The sequence below is a fragment of the Chiloscyllium plagiosum genome, chromosome 8 (genome assembly GCF_004010195.1).
Source record: "Chiloscyllium plagiosum isolate BGI_BamShark_2017 chromosome 8, ASM401019v2, whole genome shotgun sequence".
NCBI lineage: Eukaryota > Metazoa > Chordata > Chondrichthyes > Orectolobiformes > Hemiscylliidae > Chiloscyllium > Chiloscyllium plagiosum.
In genome coordinates, this window is record NC_057717.1 from 85,963,307 (window position 1) to 85,980,796 (window position 17,490).

Consider the following 17,490-nt stretch of genomic DNA (forward strand, 5'->3'; position numbering starts at 1 on the left):
CCTTCAGTCCTGGCAACATCTTTGTAAATATCTTCTGCACTCTTTCCAGTTTAATAACATCCTTCCTGTAGCAAGGTGACCAAAACTGAACACAACACTCCAAGTGCAGCCTCACCAATGTCCTGAATAACTGCAACATAACTTCCCAATTTCTGCACTCACTGTCCTGACTGATGAAGGCCAGTGTGCCAAAAGCCTTCTTCACTGCCCTGTCTACCTGTGACTTCACTTTCAGAGAACTATCCAACCTCTCCCTATAACTCAGTCCCTTCAGTCCTGGCAACATCTTTGTAAATATCTTCTGCACTCTTTCCAGTTTAATAACATCCTTCCTGTAGCAAGGTGACCAAAACTGAACACAACACTCCAAGTGCAGCCTCACCAATGTCCTGAATAACTGCAACATAACTTCCCAATTTCTGCACTCACTGCCCTGACTGATGAAGGCCAGTTTGCCAAAAGCCTTCTTCACTGCCCTGTCTACCTGTGACTTCACTTTCAGAGAACTATGTGCCTGAACTCCAAGGTCCCTCTGTTTCACTACTCTCCGTAGGCCCTACCATTCACCATGAAACTCCTACCTTGATTTGAATTTCCAAAATGCAAGACCTCATACTTATCTATAGGAAACTCCTTTTGCCATTTCTCAGCCCACTTCCCCAGCTGATCAAGGTCCTGCTGCAATTTCTGATAACCTTCTTCACTGTCCATGATACCACCTATTTTACTGTCATCTGCAAACTTACTAACCATACCTTGTACATTCTCATCCAAATCATTGATGTTGATAACAAATAGCAGTGGGCCCAGCACCGCCCCCTGAGGCACTCCACTAGTTGCAGGCTTCCTGTCTGACAAACATCCTTCCACTATTACCCTCTGCTTCCTACCATCAAGCCAATTGTGTATCCAATTTGCCAGCTCCCCCTGGATTCCATGTGATCTACCTTCCAGAGCAACTTACCATGTTGAACCTTATCAAAGGCCTTACTGAAATCCACATAGACTACATCTACCTCCCTGCCCTCATCAGCCTTCCTGGTCACTTCATCATTATAATACAGTACATCCAACACTTCGACTTGATTTTTCGAGGAAGTTTCAACCGGAATGGATAGAGGGGAATCAGTAGAATCTTCTATTAGGACTTCTAGAAAGTCTTTTACAAGGGAGCTCGCAAAAGGTTTTGACATAAGAGTCCACGGTGTTGGAGGTAGTATATTAACATAGATAGAAAAACTCATTGATTGATTTATTGTTGTCACATGTCCTGAGATCCAGTGAAATTTGCCGTTTTGCGTGCTCCACAAACAGACTGTACCATACAAAGTGCATCAGGGTAGCAGGACAGAGTGCAGAACACAGTGTTACAGCCACAGCGAAGGTACAGAGAGAGATCAACATTAACATTTGAGATGTCTTTTCCAAAGCTTGATAACAGCGGGGAAGAAATCTCTTCTTGAATCTGTTGGTTTATATGTTCAAACGTTTCTATATTCTGCCCGATCGAAGAGGGTGGACTAGGGTATAACCGGGGTGATTGGTTGCTTTCCTTGGCAGCAGGAAGTGTAGATGGAGTCAATGGATGGAAGGCTGGTTGAGATGGACTGGGCTGTGTTCACAATTCTCTGTAGTTTCTTGCTGTCTTGTAAAGAGTAGTTGCCATATCACGCTGTGGTGCATCCAGACAGGATGCTTTCTATGGTACATTTATAAAAATGGTAAGAGTCTTTGTGGACATGCCGAATTTCCTTAACCTCCCAAGGATGTAGAGGCACTGTTGTGCTTTATGTCTGTCACATCGATGTGGGATGGACCAGGACAGACTGTTGGTGAACGTCACTCCCAGGAATATGATGCTGTGGACCACCTCCACCCTAGCCCCGTTGGGGTGTGCCTTCCACTCTGCTTCCTGAAGTCAATGACCAGCTCCTTCATTTTGCTGATGCTGATGGAGAGATTGTTGCCTTTATACCATGCTGCTAAGCATTCAGTCTGTTTCCTGTACTCCATCTCATTGTTGTTTGAGGTCTGACCTACAATGGTGGTGTTGTCAGCAAACCTGTAAATGGAATTGGAGTAGAATTTGGCCACAGAGTCATGAGTGTATAGGGGGTGGAGTAGGGAGATGAGCAGGCAGCATTGTGAGACACTGGCGTTGAGGATTATGGTGGAGGAGGTGTTGCCACTTATTTAGATTGTAATAAGGAGAGGTTAAAAGTGTCTGTGAATACTCCTGCCAGCTGGTCCGTGCATGGTTGGGCAATCCATCCAGGCCAATCGCCTTCCGTGAGTTCACTCTCAAGGAGACAGCTGTAACGTCTGTGGCAGTGATGGTGGGTACAGATCCATCCTAGACTGTTGGGATCCACTGACGTTCTGCTCACCGTGAGCATAGAACGCATTGAGCTGATGGGGTAGAGATGCATTATTGTCCACGATCCTATTTGACTTTGCTTTGTAACCTGTTATGTCACATAAGCCAAGTCATAAATGATAGGTGTCTATGTGGTTGGTCTAGATCTCAAGCTTAGTTTGGTTAGAATTGGCTGATGGGTGGGAAACAGCAAGTGAGGATAAGAGGTTCCTTTTCAGGTTGGTGACCTATAGCCAGTGGGTTTCAACAGGGGTCAGTGCTGGGACCACAACTGTTTATAATATCTATTAATGATGTGCAGGGAGGAAGTGTCACCAAATTTGCAGATGACACAAAAGTACATGGAATGGCAAGTTGTGAGAATGGCAGTTTATGGAGAGATAGTGATCGATTAAATAAGGGGGCAAAATGATGGCGAATGGAGTATAATGTGGAAACAATATGAAGTTGGTCATTTTGGAAGGGAGAACAAAAGACCGGATTATTATTTTAAAAGATTTTTAAAAACTGCAGAAAGCTGAACACAAAGGGACTTGGGCTGTTTGTACATGGAACACAGAAAGTTAGCCCCCAGGTGCAGCAGGGAATCAGGAAGGCTCATGGAATATTGGCCCATATTTCAAAGGGGTTGGAGTCACAGAGTGGGGAAATCTTACTGCACCTGTACAAGGTGCTGGTGGGACTACATCTGGAATACTGTGAGCAACTTTGGTCCCATGATTGAAGGAAAGATATCATTTCACTGGAGGTAATCCAGGGAAGATTCAATAGGATGATCCCCCGTGTGGAGAGATTGTCTTATGAGCAAACGCTAAACAGACTGGGACTCCACTCACTGGAGAATAAACATAAGGTTATAGTCCAACAGGTTTATTTGAAAACACAAGCTGTCAGAACTCTGGTCTTCCCTCAGTGGTACGGCATCTACTAGCTCCTCAGGCATTGTCCAAACCAGTCCAACACCGACACCTCCACAACGAATTTAGAAAAATGAGTGTTGATCTCATTGAAACATATCGGATTCTTAAGGGGCTCAACAGGGTACATGCTGAGAGGATGTTTTCTCTCCTTGGAGTCTTAGGAGAGAGGGTATTGTCCCAGTATAAGGGGGTCCCCACATAAAACTGAGTTGGGGAGGAATTTCCTTTCTCAGAGTGTTGTGAGTCTTTGGAACACCTGGCCACAGAGAGCTGTGGGAGCAGAGCCCTTGTGTATATTTAAGGCCCTGATAGAGAGGTTCTTGATCATGGTTGTAGGTTTATTCATTGAGCTGGAAGGTTCATCTCCAGATGTTTCGTCATCCTACTAGGTAACATCTTCATTGGGCCTCCAGTCAAAGCACTGCTGATAATTCCTGCTTTCTATTTGTCAGTTTGGGTTTTTTGGGTTGGCGGTGTCATTTCCTGTGGTGATGTCATTTCCTGCGGTGATGTCATTTCCTGTGATGATGGCATTTCCTGTTCTTTTCCACAGGGGCTGGTAGATGGGGTCTAACTCGATGTGTTTGTTGATAGAATTCCAGTTGGAATGCCATGCTTCTAGGAATTTTTGTGCATGTCTCTGTTTGGCTTGTCCTAGGATGGATGTGTTGTCCCAGTCGAAGTGGTGTCCTTCCTTATCTGTATGTGAGGATACTAGTGAGAGAGGGTCATGTCGTTTTGTGGCTAATTGGCTAATTGTGGCTAGTTTTCTGCCTGTTTGTCCAATGTAGTGTTTGTTACAGTCCTTGCACGGTATTTTGTAAATGACATCAGTCTTGCTTGTTGTCTGCATAGGGTCTTTCTAGTTCATTAGCTGCTGTTTTAGTGTGTTGGTGGGTTTGTGGGCTACCATGATGCCAAGGGGTCTGAGTAGTCTGGCAATTATTTCTGAGATGTCTTGATCAGTCAGGGAATGAAGGGTTACAGGGAAATGGCAGGAAAGTGGATGTGAGGATTGTTGAACCAACCATGATCTATTTTAATGATGGAATAGTCCCAAGCAGCTGAATGTGGTCTAATGGTGCTAAGGTCATGATGTTACCTCTGTTTCTCTCTCCACACTCACTGCCAGACCTGCTGAGTTTCGCTAGCATTCTCTATTCTAATGTCACAAACCAAAGTTTGGTTGAACAGAGCAGCCATGTTTTGATTGTCATTGATTTGATGTTTATCCATTCTATTTGATAGGTTTGTATTTCTGAATGTGCCAGGCAACATGAAAACAGAAGAGACACCAACATGTTTGAAACAAACCTCTCCCACACTCAATCACAGTAAGTATTGGTTCTTAATTGACCTGTTTCCTAATAAGTCACTAATGAGTATCTGCTGTCTTGCCACATCCACCATGGGAGAATGGGAAGAGAACATCAGATGTGGGTACAGTGAAGTGATGAGGCATGGGCCATTGTTCCCAGGTACCTGGGCTACTCCTTCTCATTTGCAAGAGTTGTAGATTTGAGATTTGTTAGTGAGAAAGTTTTGACAAATTGCCCCAATCCCGTAGATGGCACCTGCCATAGACAGGGGGTGCCAGAGGGAGGGAGGGGATGTGTAAGATGGTGAGGATGAGGGATCTGTGTGTGAGAGGGGGGAGGTGAGGGAAGGAAATCTTTTTCTGTAAACTCAGTGCAAAATGTTGTGGTCTAGGCTCAGAGCAGGAACCAGGTCAGATGTGTGCAGGCTGCAAACTCACCATCACCGATCGCTACATCCTCCGTGTCAACGAACGATCCTGGCATGAATCTTGTTTAAAATGTACAACATGCCTGCAGCCACTCTCTGGGACCTGCTACTGCCGGGACAGGCAGCTGTACTGCAAACATGACTACAAAAAGTAAGACCCTGGCTTTATTAACTCACTTTAATGTTTTATTTTGGCATTGTGGTGAAGTAATTCGGAGTTTGGAATGTTCTGGGATTGTCCTGAATTATGAAATATTCTGGGAATGCGGTGAATTATGAAATTTTCTGAGATGGTGGTGAACTGTGGAATATTCTTGGATAGAAATGAATTTTGGAATATTCTGGAATGATGGTGATTTGTGGAATAATCTGGGATTATGTGAATTGTGGAATTTTCTGGGATAATGGTGAATTATGGAATAATCTGGGATTGTGATGAATTTTGAAATACTTTGCAAATATAATGAATTGTGTCACATTCTGGGATGGTGATGAACTGTGGAATATTCTGGGATGGCTATCAAATGTGGCATATATTCAGGAGCGCTGATGAATTGTGGTATACTTTATGATGGCAAAGATTTGTGCTTAATTGTGGAATATTTTGGGATGATGACAAATTGTGGGACATTCTGGGATGGTGGAGAATTGTGGAACAAACAGATTGTGATAAATATGGAATTCTCTGGGTCTGTAGTGAATTGTGGAATATTTTGGGATTGTGGAATATTCTGGGATTGTGGTAAATTATGGAATGATCTGAAATGGCAACAAATTGCGTAAAATTTTGGGATGGTTGTGAATTGTTCAATATTCTGATCTGTGATAAACTGCTGATGAGTTTTAGAGAAGGGAATTTGGGAATTCTTTTGAGATTACAATGAACTATCGTTGATCCTGGGATAATGATCATTTCTGAATAATTCTGGAATTGTGATTTGACATGAAAACAAGTTGCGGTTGTTGGAATGGCTAAAGAGTCTTCGGAAAGGACTGTATTATTTAAAGAAATGAATCACAACACCATAGCAACAGTACCATTGCCAAGTGGAGTCACTGCTCAGGATTGTCAAGAAGAGTATCTCCTCATTGACTGAGGCAATGAGACAAGCTCCTGAAGGTTTTCAAAGTGTTTCCTGCCTGAGATTGCACAGGGATGAAATTCTAATCCGCAAACATTTCAATCGTCCAACTCCATCGGTCCCTATAATCACTCTTGATGAGCCATTAGATTTTATTTTCTCTGGTGGATTCTACAGACTTAATAGCTAAAATGGGATACCAATACATTCTAACAATCGTGTGCTGAGCTACAAGCTTCAAGAGCCTATTCCCTTAACAAAGATTACAGCAAAGATGTTAATTGAAGGGCTACCGTATAGTCAACCCCCTATTTTTGTCCAAATAACCTGGAATTTTCCACATATCGTGTGTAAAAGCCAACCCTAGTTCTTCACAGATAACAGGTCAACGTTTATGAGACAGTGTGCCGGCCGTCATGTCCTGCTCCAGCTCTCCAATCTGCTGGTTATTCCGTCTGCTCTCAGTCTTCCAGCCCAGTGGCTGTTAAATTCCGCTCTGGATTTTCAGAATTACCGTAATTCGTTGCTTATTTTTCTTCATTCATTTAGAGATCAATTGGGCTTCTGCTAATAAGGTATGAATTTTGACGGGCATGAATTTCAGCCCCTCAAAAGTAGTATCCAAGTAATAGTTGACCTCATGAACTTAACCTGAAAAAGTAGTCAAAGAATGTGACTATTACTCGAGTGTACATGGTAATTTTGTTTTTTAACCACATACTACCAGCAGTCAAATTTCACCAGTATCCTAGGAAATCATGGCTGCTCAGAGATAATGTAATTTAAATCAACTGCATACTGTCAGCTCTGATATAACGTCATAGACCTGTTCTCGTGTGATCCCACATTCTAAGCAAATTGCATAATAGCCGCCATTTAAACCACTGGGGCCAGAATCCCATTATAGCCAGTATGGGGAAGGAAAGTACCCGTCCTACAAATAATGGGCTAAATTCTTCAATTCAGTTAAAGCCAACTCACGTTGAAGAAACACATTATAGCAGAACAAACTGTATTACTCATACATGCAGGGAGAGGACTGGAAAGACCCCCACACCAACCTCAAAGAGAATATGATCAAAGTTTATTGGCTAAAATATCCAGAGCTGAAAATATGTTGCTGGAAAAGCGCAGCAGATCAGGCAGCATCCAAGGAGCAGGAGAATCGATGTTTTGGGCATGAGCCCTTCTGGAGGTTTAAAATATCCAGAGGTTTGGGATAGGGGATACCAATGTTATTGTTTACAATTCAGGTGCACCTCATAAATGAGCAGGTTTCCAACCCCTTGAGTAAGTGCGAGGACGGAAAACAAAAGAACTTCCAGTTCGGGAAGTCAGAGTCAAAGCAGCACCCGAGAAGCAGGAGAGTTCCCTTCATCAGGAATGTGGGGGTGTGGGCCCAAGGGGAGATCAAGAGGAAGAAGTTACTTTTGGAGAAAGTGTCCAAATTCTGAGACAGACTTTCAAAATCATGTGCGATTGCTGAAGAACACTTTACAGTTTCTCAATAGGGAACAATAGGACAAACAGAGAAGGTAGCTGAAGAATACAGGTCAGAACCTGATGGAGTTAGCATTGAGTTTTTTTTTAGATTACTTAGTGTGGAAACAGGCCCTTCGGCCCAACAAGTCCACACTGACCCGCCGAAGCGCAACCCACCAGACCCATTCCCTTACATTTACCCCTTCACCTAACACTACGGGCAATGTAGCATGGCAAATTCACCTGACCTGCACATTTTTGGACTGTGGGAGGAAACCGGAGCACCCAGACGAAACCCACGCAGACACGGGGAGAATGTGCAAACTCCACACAGTCAGTCGCCTGAGGTCGGAATTGAACCCGGGTCTCTGGCGCTGTGAGGCAGCAGTGCTAACCACTGTGCCACCGTGCCGCCATCCCTAAACAAGCACTGAAGACCAGATTTCACTCACTGACTGTGGGCAGCTCTGTCTAGGCCAGCATTTATTGCCCAGAGGGCAGCTGAGAGTCAATCACATTGCTGTGGGTCTGGGGTCACATAGAGGCACAATATACAGTTTCCTTCCCTAAAGGACATTGGTGAACCAGATGGGTTTTTTCTGATAATCGACAATGGATTCATGGTTATCATTAGACTCAGAATTTCAGATTTTTATCAAATTCAGTTTCCACCATCTGCCATGGTAGGATTCAAACCCAGGAAACAGAGAAGCTGGGGTAAGGCTGGAGGCCAGCACTGCAGCTCCCTTTATTGGAGGTGTTCGGGTTGGTTTAGCTCAGTTGGCTGGATGGTTGGTTTGCAAAGTAATATAATCTAACAGCATGGGTTCAATTCCCATCAACGGCTGAGGTTACCATAAAGGACTCTCCTTCTCAACCCTTCCCCTCACCTGAGGTATGGTGGTCTTCAGGTTAAACCACTTCCAGTCTCTCGCTCATGACAGAGTTGCTGTATGTTCTGGTAAGGTTATGACAACATAGTGCAATACAGTTGGAGGTACAGGATGGATGTCAAGAGTGGGGTGCTGGAAAAGCACAACAGCATCTGGTGAGCAGGAGAGTCGATGTTTCGAGCATAAGCCCTTCATCAGGAATGATGATGTTTTTACAGGAGGTAGAATGGGTGGAGGTGTAGTCGGTGAGTTTGTAGTAGTCCATGTACCTGTGGTTAGTCGGTTGCCAGAGAAGGAGATGGAGAGGTCCAGGAAGGGGAGGGAGGTGTCCGAGGTGGTCCAGGTGAATTTGAGGTCAGAATAGAAGGTGTTGGTAAAGTTGATGAACTGTTCAACCTCCTTGTGGGAGCACGAGGTAGCGCCGATACAGTCATCGATGTGGTGGGGGATGGTGCCAGTGTAACTCCGGAAGATGGCCTGTTCCACATATCAGACAAACAGGCATAGCTGGGTCTCACGCGGGTGTCCATGGCTACCCCTTTGGTTTGGAGGAAGTGGGAGGATTGGAAGGAGAAGTTGTTGAGGGCGAGGACCAGTTCAGTCAGGCAGATGAGGGTGACGTTGGAAGGGTACTGGTTAGGACGGTGTGAGAGGAAGAAACGGAGGGCTTGGAGACCTTCGTCGTGGCGGATTGATGTGTACAGTGACTGGATGTCCATGGCATTGGTGACCAGGGTAACGAAGATCTTGGAGGAGGTGAAGGGCTTGGATGGTGTCACGAACGTAGCTGGGGAGTTCCTGGACAAAGGGGGACAGGACGGTGTCGAGGTAGGAAGGGGTGAGTTCAATGGGAAGGAGCAGGCTGAGACAATGGGTCGACTAGGGCAGACATGTTTATGAATGTTAGGAAGGAGGTAGAATCGGGCGGTGTGAGGTTCACGGACAATGAGGTTGGAGGCTGTGAATGGGCGATCTCCTGAGCTAATGAGGTTGCTGGTGGTCTGGGAGATGATGATTTGGTGTTGGGAGATGAGGTCGTGATCGAGGGGGCAGTAGGGGGAGGTGTTTGTGAGTTGGCGCCTGGCTTCAGCGATGTAGAGGTCGGTGCGGCAAACTACCACATTTCCCCCTTTGTCTGTGGGTTTCATGGTGATGTTAGGGTTGAGGCAGAGGGAATGGAGGGGTGTGCATTGTGAGGGAGGGAGTTTGGAGTGGGTGAGGTGGTCGATGTCAGGGTGGCAGTTAGAAATGATGGATGGATGGATGAAGAGAAAGCTGTACATGGCAAGGAATTAGGAATGCCAACTTCTATTAATGGGTTTACCGGCCTGGTCTGTGTAATACTGAATTCTGTAACATCTCTCAGCACCATCTAGTGAATCTCAATCAGTTTAATGAGATAGACTATGTTAATCATATACCAGATAGAAGGAGAACTCAACATGGAGTGTGCTATGAGTATACTGAAACATTATTATATCAAGAAGGAACAAATTCTGCAGATGATAGAATCCCTACATTATGGAAGCAGGCCATTCAGGCCATCGAGTCCAGGCCAACCCCCGAAGAGCATCCCACCAAGACCCAAGCCCCTAACCCTATCCTTGCGTTTCTCATGGCTAACCCACCTACCCTGAACATCCCTGAACACTGTAGGCAATTTAGCATGGCCAATCCACCCTAAAATGCACAATTTTGGACTGTGGGAGGAAACTCATGCAGACACAGGGAGAACGTGCAAACTCCACACAGACAGTCACCCCAGGCTGGAATCAAACCTGGGTCCCTGGCGCTATGAGGCAGCAGTGCTAATCTCCGGGCCACTGATGCTGGAATCTATACTGGAAACAACAAATGCTGGAGCTCAAGTGGGTCAGGCAACGTCCATGGAGAGAGAGCAAGCTAATGTTTCCAGTCTGGATAACTTTTTATCAGAACTGACATGAAGTGTGGAGGGACAGCATTTATGCCAGGAATTATATCAGGGAGAATAGCCAGCTGAAAATGAAGAAAGAGAGCGATATAATGAAAAGTTTATCAAATTAAGTCCCCAGCAATATGTTTAGTCAACACAGAGGTTTAAAAAATTAGATAAAATCTTGCATTTTTTCCAGCAGAGTCTAGCGGTGCCATAGTCAGACCATGAGAAGGTTGAGTCAGAATGAACTTCTCAAACTATGCATGTTTTCGATGTGGGAAATCCTCCACTCATTAAACAAAACCCTTAGAGACCAAAAAAAACTTACAAATGCAATCACTTTCATGTTGGATAATAAGATCATTAGAATGAGTAAAATCTGTTGGCATTCACCACTTGTAGTGAGACAAAAGCCTAACAAAACTCAAAGATATTGCATCAGTTTTTGTAAAGTAAATGTCATAATAAGAATTGGTTCTGAAGCATTACTTTAAATTGAAGATTGTATCAAAAAGGTTGGAAACTCATTTTGTATCAGTAAGACCAACTCACTAGGAGGCTTTGGAAAATGCCATTGACAGAATAAGCCAGAGAAATTACTGTTGATATAACACCAGATGACCTTCATCAAAGTTGGAATCGAAGGTTCACCAGCTACTTTTCAACGATGAACCAATCAAACGATTCATGGACTATTGAACTGTGCTGTATTGGCGATTAGTTGGCCTCTCGTGGCCCTTGGAAGAAACACATGGACCACATCAGTAAATTAATTGAGAGGCTACAGAAAGTGAGAAATGCTACATGAGAAATTTGCCAAGAATTTAATTTGGCAAAGCCAGGGTCACTTATTCGTGACATGTTTTGGGGGTAACCAAGCCTGTATGGCCTTCACTGTTCCCAAAACAGTTATTTCTCAGGTGCATAGAGTTATAGCGTCACACATGATATGGATTAGAGCAGACCCCCTCAGAATATTTTAAGATAGCCCAGACTCCAACATTTCCTTATTTCTAAAGGCAAATGTGAAGCCCTGTGTTCAAGATGCAGTGAGATTGGTCAAACTACTTGAGGTTAAGTAAAACATAATTTATTTAAACATTGTATTTAAAGGGATGTAAGAATAATGTAACTCTACTAGAAACTTAACAGAATAATAGATACAGTAACTATTACAAATTAACTGTTCCAATATAGTAACATGTTGGCAAAAAAAGAAAAATTCTGACACAGATTCTCACATGCAGTTCTTCAATCCCGGAAGGAGAAAAACGTCAAGAGAAAATTCAGAGAGAGTAGAAGCCAGGAGACATTCACTGAAGCTTCCAACTCAGTTGAGACCCCAATAGCTTCTGATACTACTGAAAGGAAAAACCAAAACCAAATCTGGATCTGTGAGAGCTGCCATTCAGGCTGCATTAAATAAAACAAGCCTCCCAAGTTTTTTACATTACCCCAGACTGCTCCACACCTCTGTCATAGAACCTCTCTTCATAAAAAGACCAGGACAAAATAACCTTTAAAGCTAAACCTTTTCACATACAGCATGGAAACAGACCCTTCAGACCAACTTATCAGGTTGGGGGGTGACCAGGTTTCTCAAACAAACTTAGTCCCATTTGCCTGCATTTGGCCCATATCCCTCTAAACCTTTCCTATTCATGTACCTGTCCAAATATCTTTTAAATGTTCTAGCTGTACCTGCGTCTACCACTTCCTCCAGCAGTTCATTCCTCACACACGAACCACCCAGATATAGTTCTACTTTTGACTGAGCCACTACAAATGCTAAAGGATGCAGCTCCATAAGAGGGATGGAATTCTGAAGGAGAGTGTAAGGTTCCAGTAGCTATTCCAAGATGCATATATATATCTACAAATGTGACCAGTCACAGGGATTGATAGACAGGCTCTCAATATTCACGAATCAACTTAAAGCTATCATTTTTGATCAACCTCAACGATTTATTCCTTCCAATAGGCATAAATCAGGCACTACACAGTTTAATTCATGTACTGTCATTTACAGGAGATTCGTTCCAATTTTCAGCATAGTAACACCTCCATTTTCAAGTTTATCAGAGATCGAAGCCAAATGTAACAGTACAACATCTTGTAAGGCTGTTTACAAGAGATCAAATGTTGTCTTAATAAACAAGTCTGTTATAACTACTCTAAATTTCAACAAACCATTCAAACAAGAAATTGGTATTAGTGATGAGAGCATAGAAGTTGTGTTGTTACAAGATGGTGGTGGTAATTTGGAGTGTCTGGTTAATGTTTCTTGAATATACATTTTCATGAAATCCCGAAGAGATTGTGATCTACATGGATCATATCCACATGCATTTTTGTAGAAATGTTATCGTTACACTCTCCTTTTTTTCACTAGAGGCTAATGCAGCAAACATTTACTTTAAGTAATGTTCATCTTGCAGAAAGGAACGGATTGGTTGCCAACACTTTTTCCAGAGTTTGACGAATCATTTAATAATTGCATAAAGACCTTTATAAAGACACGTCAATGTTTTGGATATAATCCCTCCATCTGTTTTAAGTACTACATCATTGGATCTAAGTTCTGGGATCGCAAGATGTTAAACATTTGAATTTTCATTCAACGATGGGGAAGAAATTACATTGTCCATGTAGCAAATGAGATAATCACTAAAGCATGTTTCGAGCAAACTATGTAGTATTATAAAAGATTGTGAAAAAAACTTACTTTTTCCTCTTAAAACGAGGCATCTGATGGGATAGAACATAGAACATTACTTTACAGCGCAGTACAGGCCCTTCGGCCTTCGATGTTGTGTCGACCTGCCATACCAATCTGAAGCCCATCTAACCTACACTGTTCCATGTACGTCCATATGCTTGTCCAAGTGGCACGGTGGCACAGTGGTTAGCACTGACTCAGGCGACTGACTGTGTGGAGTTTGCACATTCTCCCCGTGTCTGTGTGGGTTTCCTCCGGGTACTCCGGTTTCCTCCCACAGTCGAAAGATGTGCAGGTTAGGTGAATTGGCCATGCTAAATTGCCCGTAGTGTTAGGTAAAAGGGGTAAATGTAGGGGAAAGGGTAGGTTGCGCTTCGGCGGGTCTTTTTGGGCTGAAGGGCCTGTTTCCACACTGTAAGTACTCTCAATGACAACTTAAATGTACTTAAAGTTGGCAAATCTACTACCGTTGCAGGCAAAGCATTCCATACCCTTACTACTCTCTGAGTAAAGAAAAGCATATATGCTTTTGGGGAAAGAAACCCCATATTTTCTACAGAGTAGTTATCCTTTAAGAACTAGAATTTGAACTTGATTAAAAAAATGCTGGATTTCAATATATGATCATGTGACCAAATTGCCTTGGCGACGTCTAATTGAAAATAAATGATCTGGGAACTATTGACCAGGAAGTGTAACATCTATGGTAGGTAAATTACTTGAGAAGGTCCTGAGATAAGATATACGTGCATTTGGCAAGGCAGGGTTTGATTAGGAGCAGTCAGCATTTGTGAGTGGGAGACCATGCCTCACAAATTTGTTCTTTGATGAAGTTATCAGGAAGGTTGACAAGGGCAGGGCGGTAGATGCAGTCCACATAGATTTTAGTAAGTCCTTTGAGAAGGTTCCAGATGCTCTGGAAGGTTTGATCACATGGAATCCAGGGGGAACTGGCAAATTAGATACACAATTGGCTTGATGGTAGAAAGCAGAGGGTAATAGTGGAAGGATGTTTGTTGGACTGGAGACCTGTGACTAGTGGAGTGCCTCAGGGGTCAGTGCTGGGCCCATTACTCTTTGTTAACCAAATCAATGATTTGGATGAGAATGTACAAGGCAGGATTAGTAAGTTTGCAGATGACACTATAATAGGCGGTATCGTGGACAGTGAGGAAGGTTATCAGACATTGCAGCAGGATCTTGATCAGCTCGGGAAGTGGGCTGAGAAATGGTAAAGGGAGTTAAATATAGATAAGTGTGAGGTCTTGCATTTTGGAAAGTCAAATCAAGGTAGGAGTTTCATGGTGAATGGTCGAGTCTTAACGAGTGTTGTGGAACAGAGAGGCTTTGGATTTGAGGTGCACAGTTCTCTGAAAGAGGAGTCACAGGTAGACAGGGCAGTGAAGAAGGCTTTTGGCACACTGGCCTTCTTCAGTCAGGGCAGTGAGTATCATAGGTGGGAAGTTATGTTGCAGTTATACAGGATGTTGGTAAGGCTGAACCTTGAGTATTGTGTTCAATTTTGGTCACCTTGCTATAGGAAGGATGTTATTAAACTGGAAAGGATGCAGAAGATATTTACAAGGATGTTGCCAGGACTCAAGGGACTGATTTATATGGAGATGCTGGACAAGCTAGGACTTACTTCTTTAGAGCATAGTTGACTGAGGGGGAATCTTATAGAAGTGTAGAAGATCATGAGAGGTATGGATAGTGTGAATGCACACAGTCTCTTTCCCAGGGTTGGGGAATTGAGGACTAGAGGGCATCAGTTTAAGGTTAGAGGGGAAAGAATAAAAGGGAACCTGAGGGGCAACTTTTTTATGCAGAGGATGGTACAAATATGGAATGAGCTGCCAGCAGAAGTGGTTGAAGTGGGTACATTTACAAGATTTAAAAGGCGTTTGGACAAATACATGAATGCAAAAGGATAAGGAAGATATGGCCCACGTGCAAGGAAATGGGGTTAGAGTGGATGGACATTTTGGTCGACACTGACCATTTTGGGCTGAAGGGCCTGTGTCCCTGTTGTAGGATTCTCTGACTCTATAACTCTATGATGGATGAGTTCATTGTCAGGGTGGTTAGGTTCCCAGTGGTGACTGTCCATTAATGTGGTTTAGTTTGGAGGGTTTAGAATAAGTTGGAGTGAAGTAAGCGTCTCTTTCAGTAAAACTTGCTTGAAACCCTGAGTATTGGCACAAAGGCTTAAAACTTTTGTCAACTGAAGGAATGTAGTGGCTCTGAGTTAAATTTCTGGAATAGCTAAGAGAGACACAGGAGAGAGAGTCAGGCAGACAGAAATTTTCAACCTTAGGACAATGGCGAAGACTCTGAAAAGTGAGAAATGGCTTAATGAAAGAATAACAAAGAATTAACCATGGGATTTCAGCCAATACATGAATTGTTAGCACATAACCAAGGTTAGTGGTTTATCATCCAAATTTTAAGAAGCATCTTTCATGATGATGAATTGTGGAATGTTATGAGGTTTAACTGAATTGTGATTTATTCTGATATTGGGAAAAATTGTAGATAATTCTGGGATTATGGTGAATTAGCTAGTGTTCTTTGATTATGATGAATTGCTGATAAGTCTGGAATTGCCATGAGTTGCTGCTGATTCTGTGTTTTCAGCAAGTGTTTGAGAAATGGTGGGAACGTTCTGAAATCGTGATGAATTAGCAATGATTCAGGGGTTGTAGTGCATTCTGAAATATTCTGCTTTTGTGATGGAATGTAGATTATTCTTGGATTGAGGTGAATTCATGATGGATCTGTGGTCACGATGACACTTGGACTGTTTGGGAATGATGATGTATTATGGATTATCCTGAGACTATGATAAATTGTAGACTTTTATGGGTTTATGGTAAATTGTGGATGATTTGGAGATTGCGATGAATTGTGGGTAATTTGGAGATTGTGATGAATTGTGGGTGATTTGAAGATTCTGATGAATTGCTGATAGTTCTGAGAATTTGATGACTTAAATATGATTCAGAGATTGTGATGAATTGTGGATGATTTGGATATTGTGATGAATTGCTGATAGTTCTGAGAATTTGATGCCTTAAATATAATTCAGAGATTGTGATGAATTGGGGTGATTTGAGATTTGCAATGACTTGTACACAATTCTGAGAAAATGATGAATTCTTGTGGGATTGTGAAAAATTATGATTTACTCTCAGTTGTGATGAATACTGGATATTTCAAGAATAATATGGAAGTGCAATTAATTTTCCAATTGTAATCAATTGTAGGTAATTCTGGGATTTTGATGAATAACTGAAGTTTCTGGAATAATGATGAATTGTGGATAGTTCAGGGTTACAATCAAATGTTAATTATACTGATATTGTGAAGAATTGTTCTTCATTCTGGGATTCTGTATTGAATCGTGAATTACTCTGAGATGAGTAATGAGCCCTTGATGATTTTCAGATTGTGATAAATTTTAGAATAATAGTCACTTGGTAGCACTGAATTTGAATATTGCTGAGAAATTTTGTCAAAGGTTTTTGAAGTATTCATCAGGACAATCCACAAGAATACCAAAACAAAGGGAAAGCGTATTGACTGTGCTGCCATGGGAATCTTCTTCTCAATCAAGTCATCAACGAAATTTACATCTTTCAGCTAATCACCTAATGTTTGTTTAATTTCCAGAGAGTATTGGGCCTGTCTACATAGTCTGTCTTCACGCGATAGATTCTCAGTCCAGCAACGAGTCTTGGTGGAAGTTACTTTCGCCCTCTCTAAGGCAGGTCTCTTCTTCCTTAGGTTGGGGCTAGTACTACCCACAATACTCCTGTTCCCAATCCAGCAAAGATTCCTGACTTGTGTATTCCAAATCCCCTTGCAATGAAGTCACATCATATTGTTGAACATATCAATTAAGAATCCATTGCTGACCACGAAGCAGTTACTAGCAGTGTTCTGCAAGGATCTATTTTGGGACCATTGCTGTTTGTCATTTTTATAAATGACCTGGAGGAGGGGCTAGAAGGTTGGGTGAGCAAGTTTGCGGATGATACGAAAGTCGGTGGAGTTGTTGACAGTGAGGAAGGATGTGGCAGGTTACAGCGGGATATAGATAAGCTGCAGAACTGGGCAGAAAGGTGGCAAATGGAGTCCAATGTAGCTAAGTGTGAGGTGATTCACTTTGGTAACAGTAATAAAAAGATGGGGTACTGGGCTAAAGGTCGGATACTTGGTAGTGTGGATGAGCAGAGGGATCTTGGTGTCCATGTACACAGATCTCTGAAAGTTGCCACCCAAGTAAATAGTGCGGTGAAGAAGGCATATGGCGTACTGGCTTTTATTGGTAGAGGAATTGAGTTCCGGAAT

The 17,490-nt window shown here is 42.7% G+C and overlaps 1 protein-coding gene across 1 annotated transcript in view; it reads left to right on the forward strand.

Moving 5' to 3' along the window:
* The first annotated feature begins 2,552 nt into the window (after positions 1-2,552).
* The window catches only part of LOC122552154 (cytochrome P450 4F22), a 51,167-nt gene continuing 36,229 nt past the window's right edge, over positions 2,553-17,490 (forward strand). The window contains exons 1-3 of the mRNA XM_043694665.1: positions 2,553-2,556; positions 8,104-8,114; positions 12,666-12,668. Of these exons, the coding sequence (XP_043550600.1) occupies positions 2,553-2,556; positions 8,104-8,114; positions 12,666-12,668 (18 nt within the window). The remainder of the gene's footprint in view (positions 2,557-8,103; positions 8,115-12,665; positions 12,669-17,490) is intronic.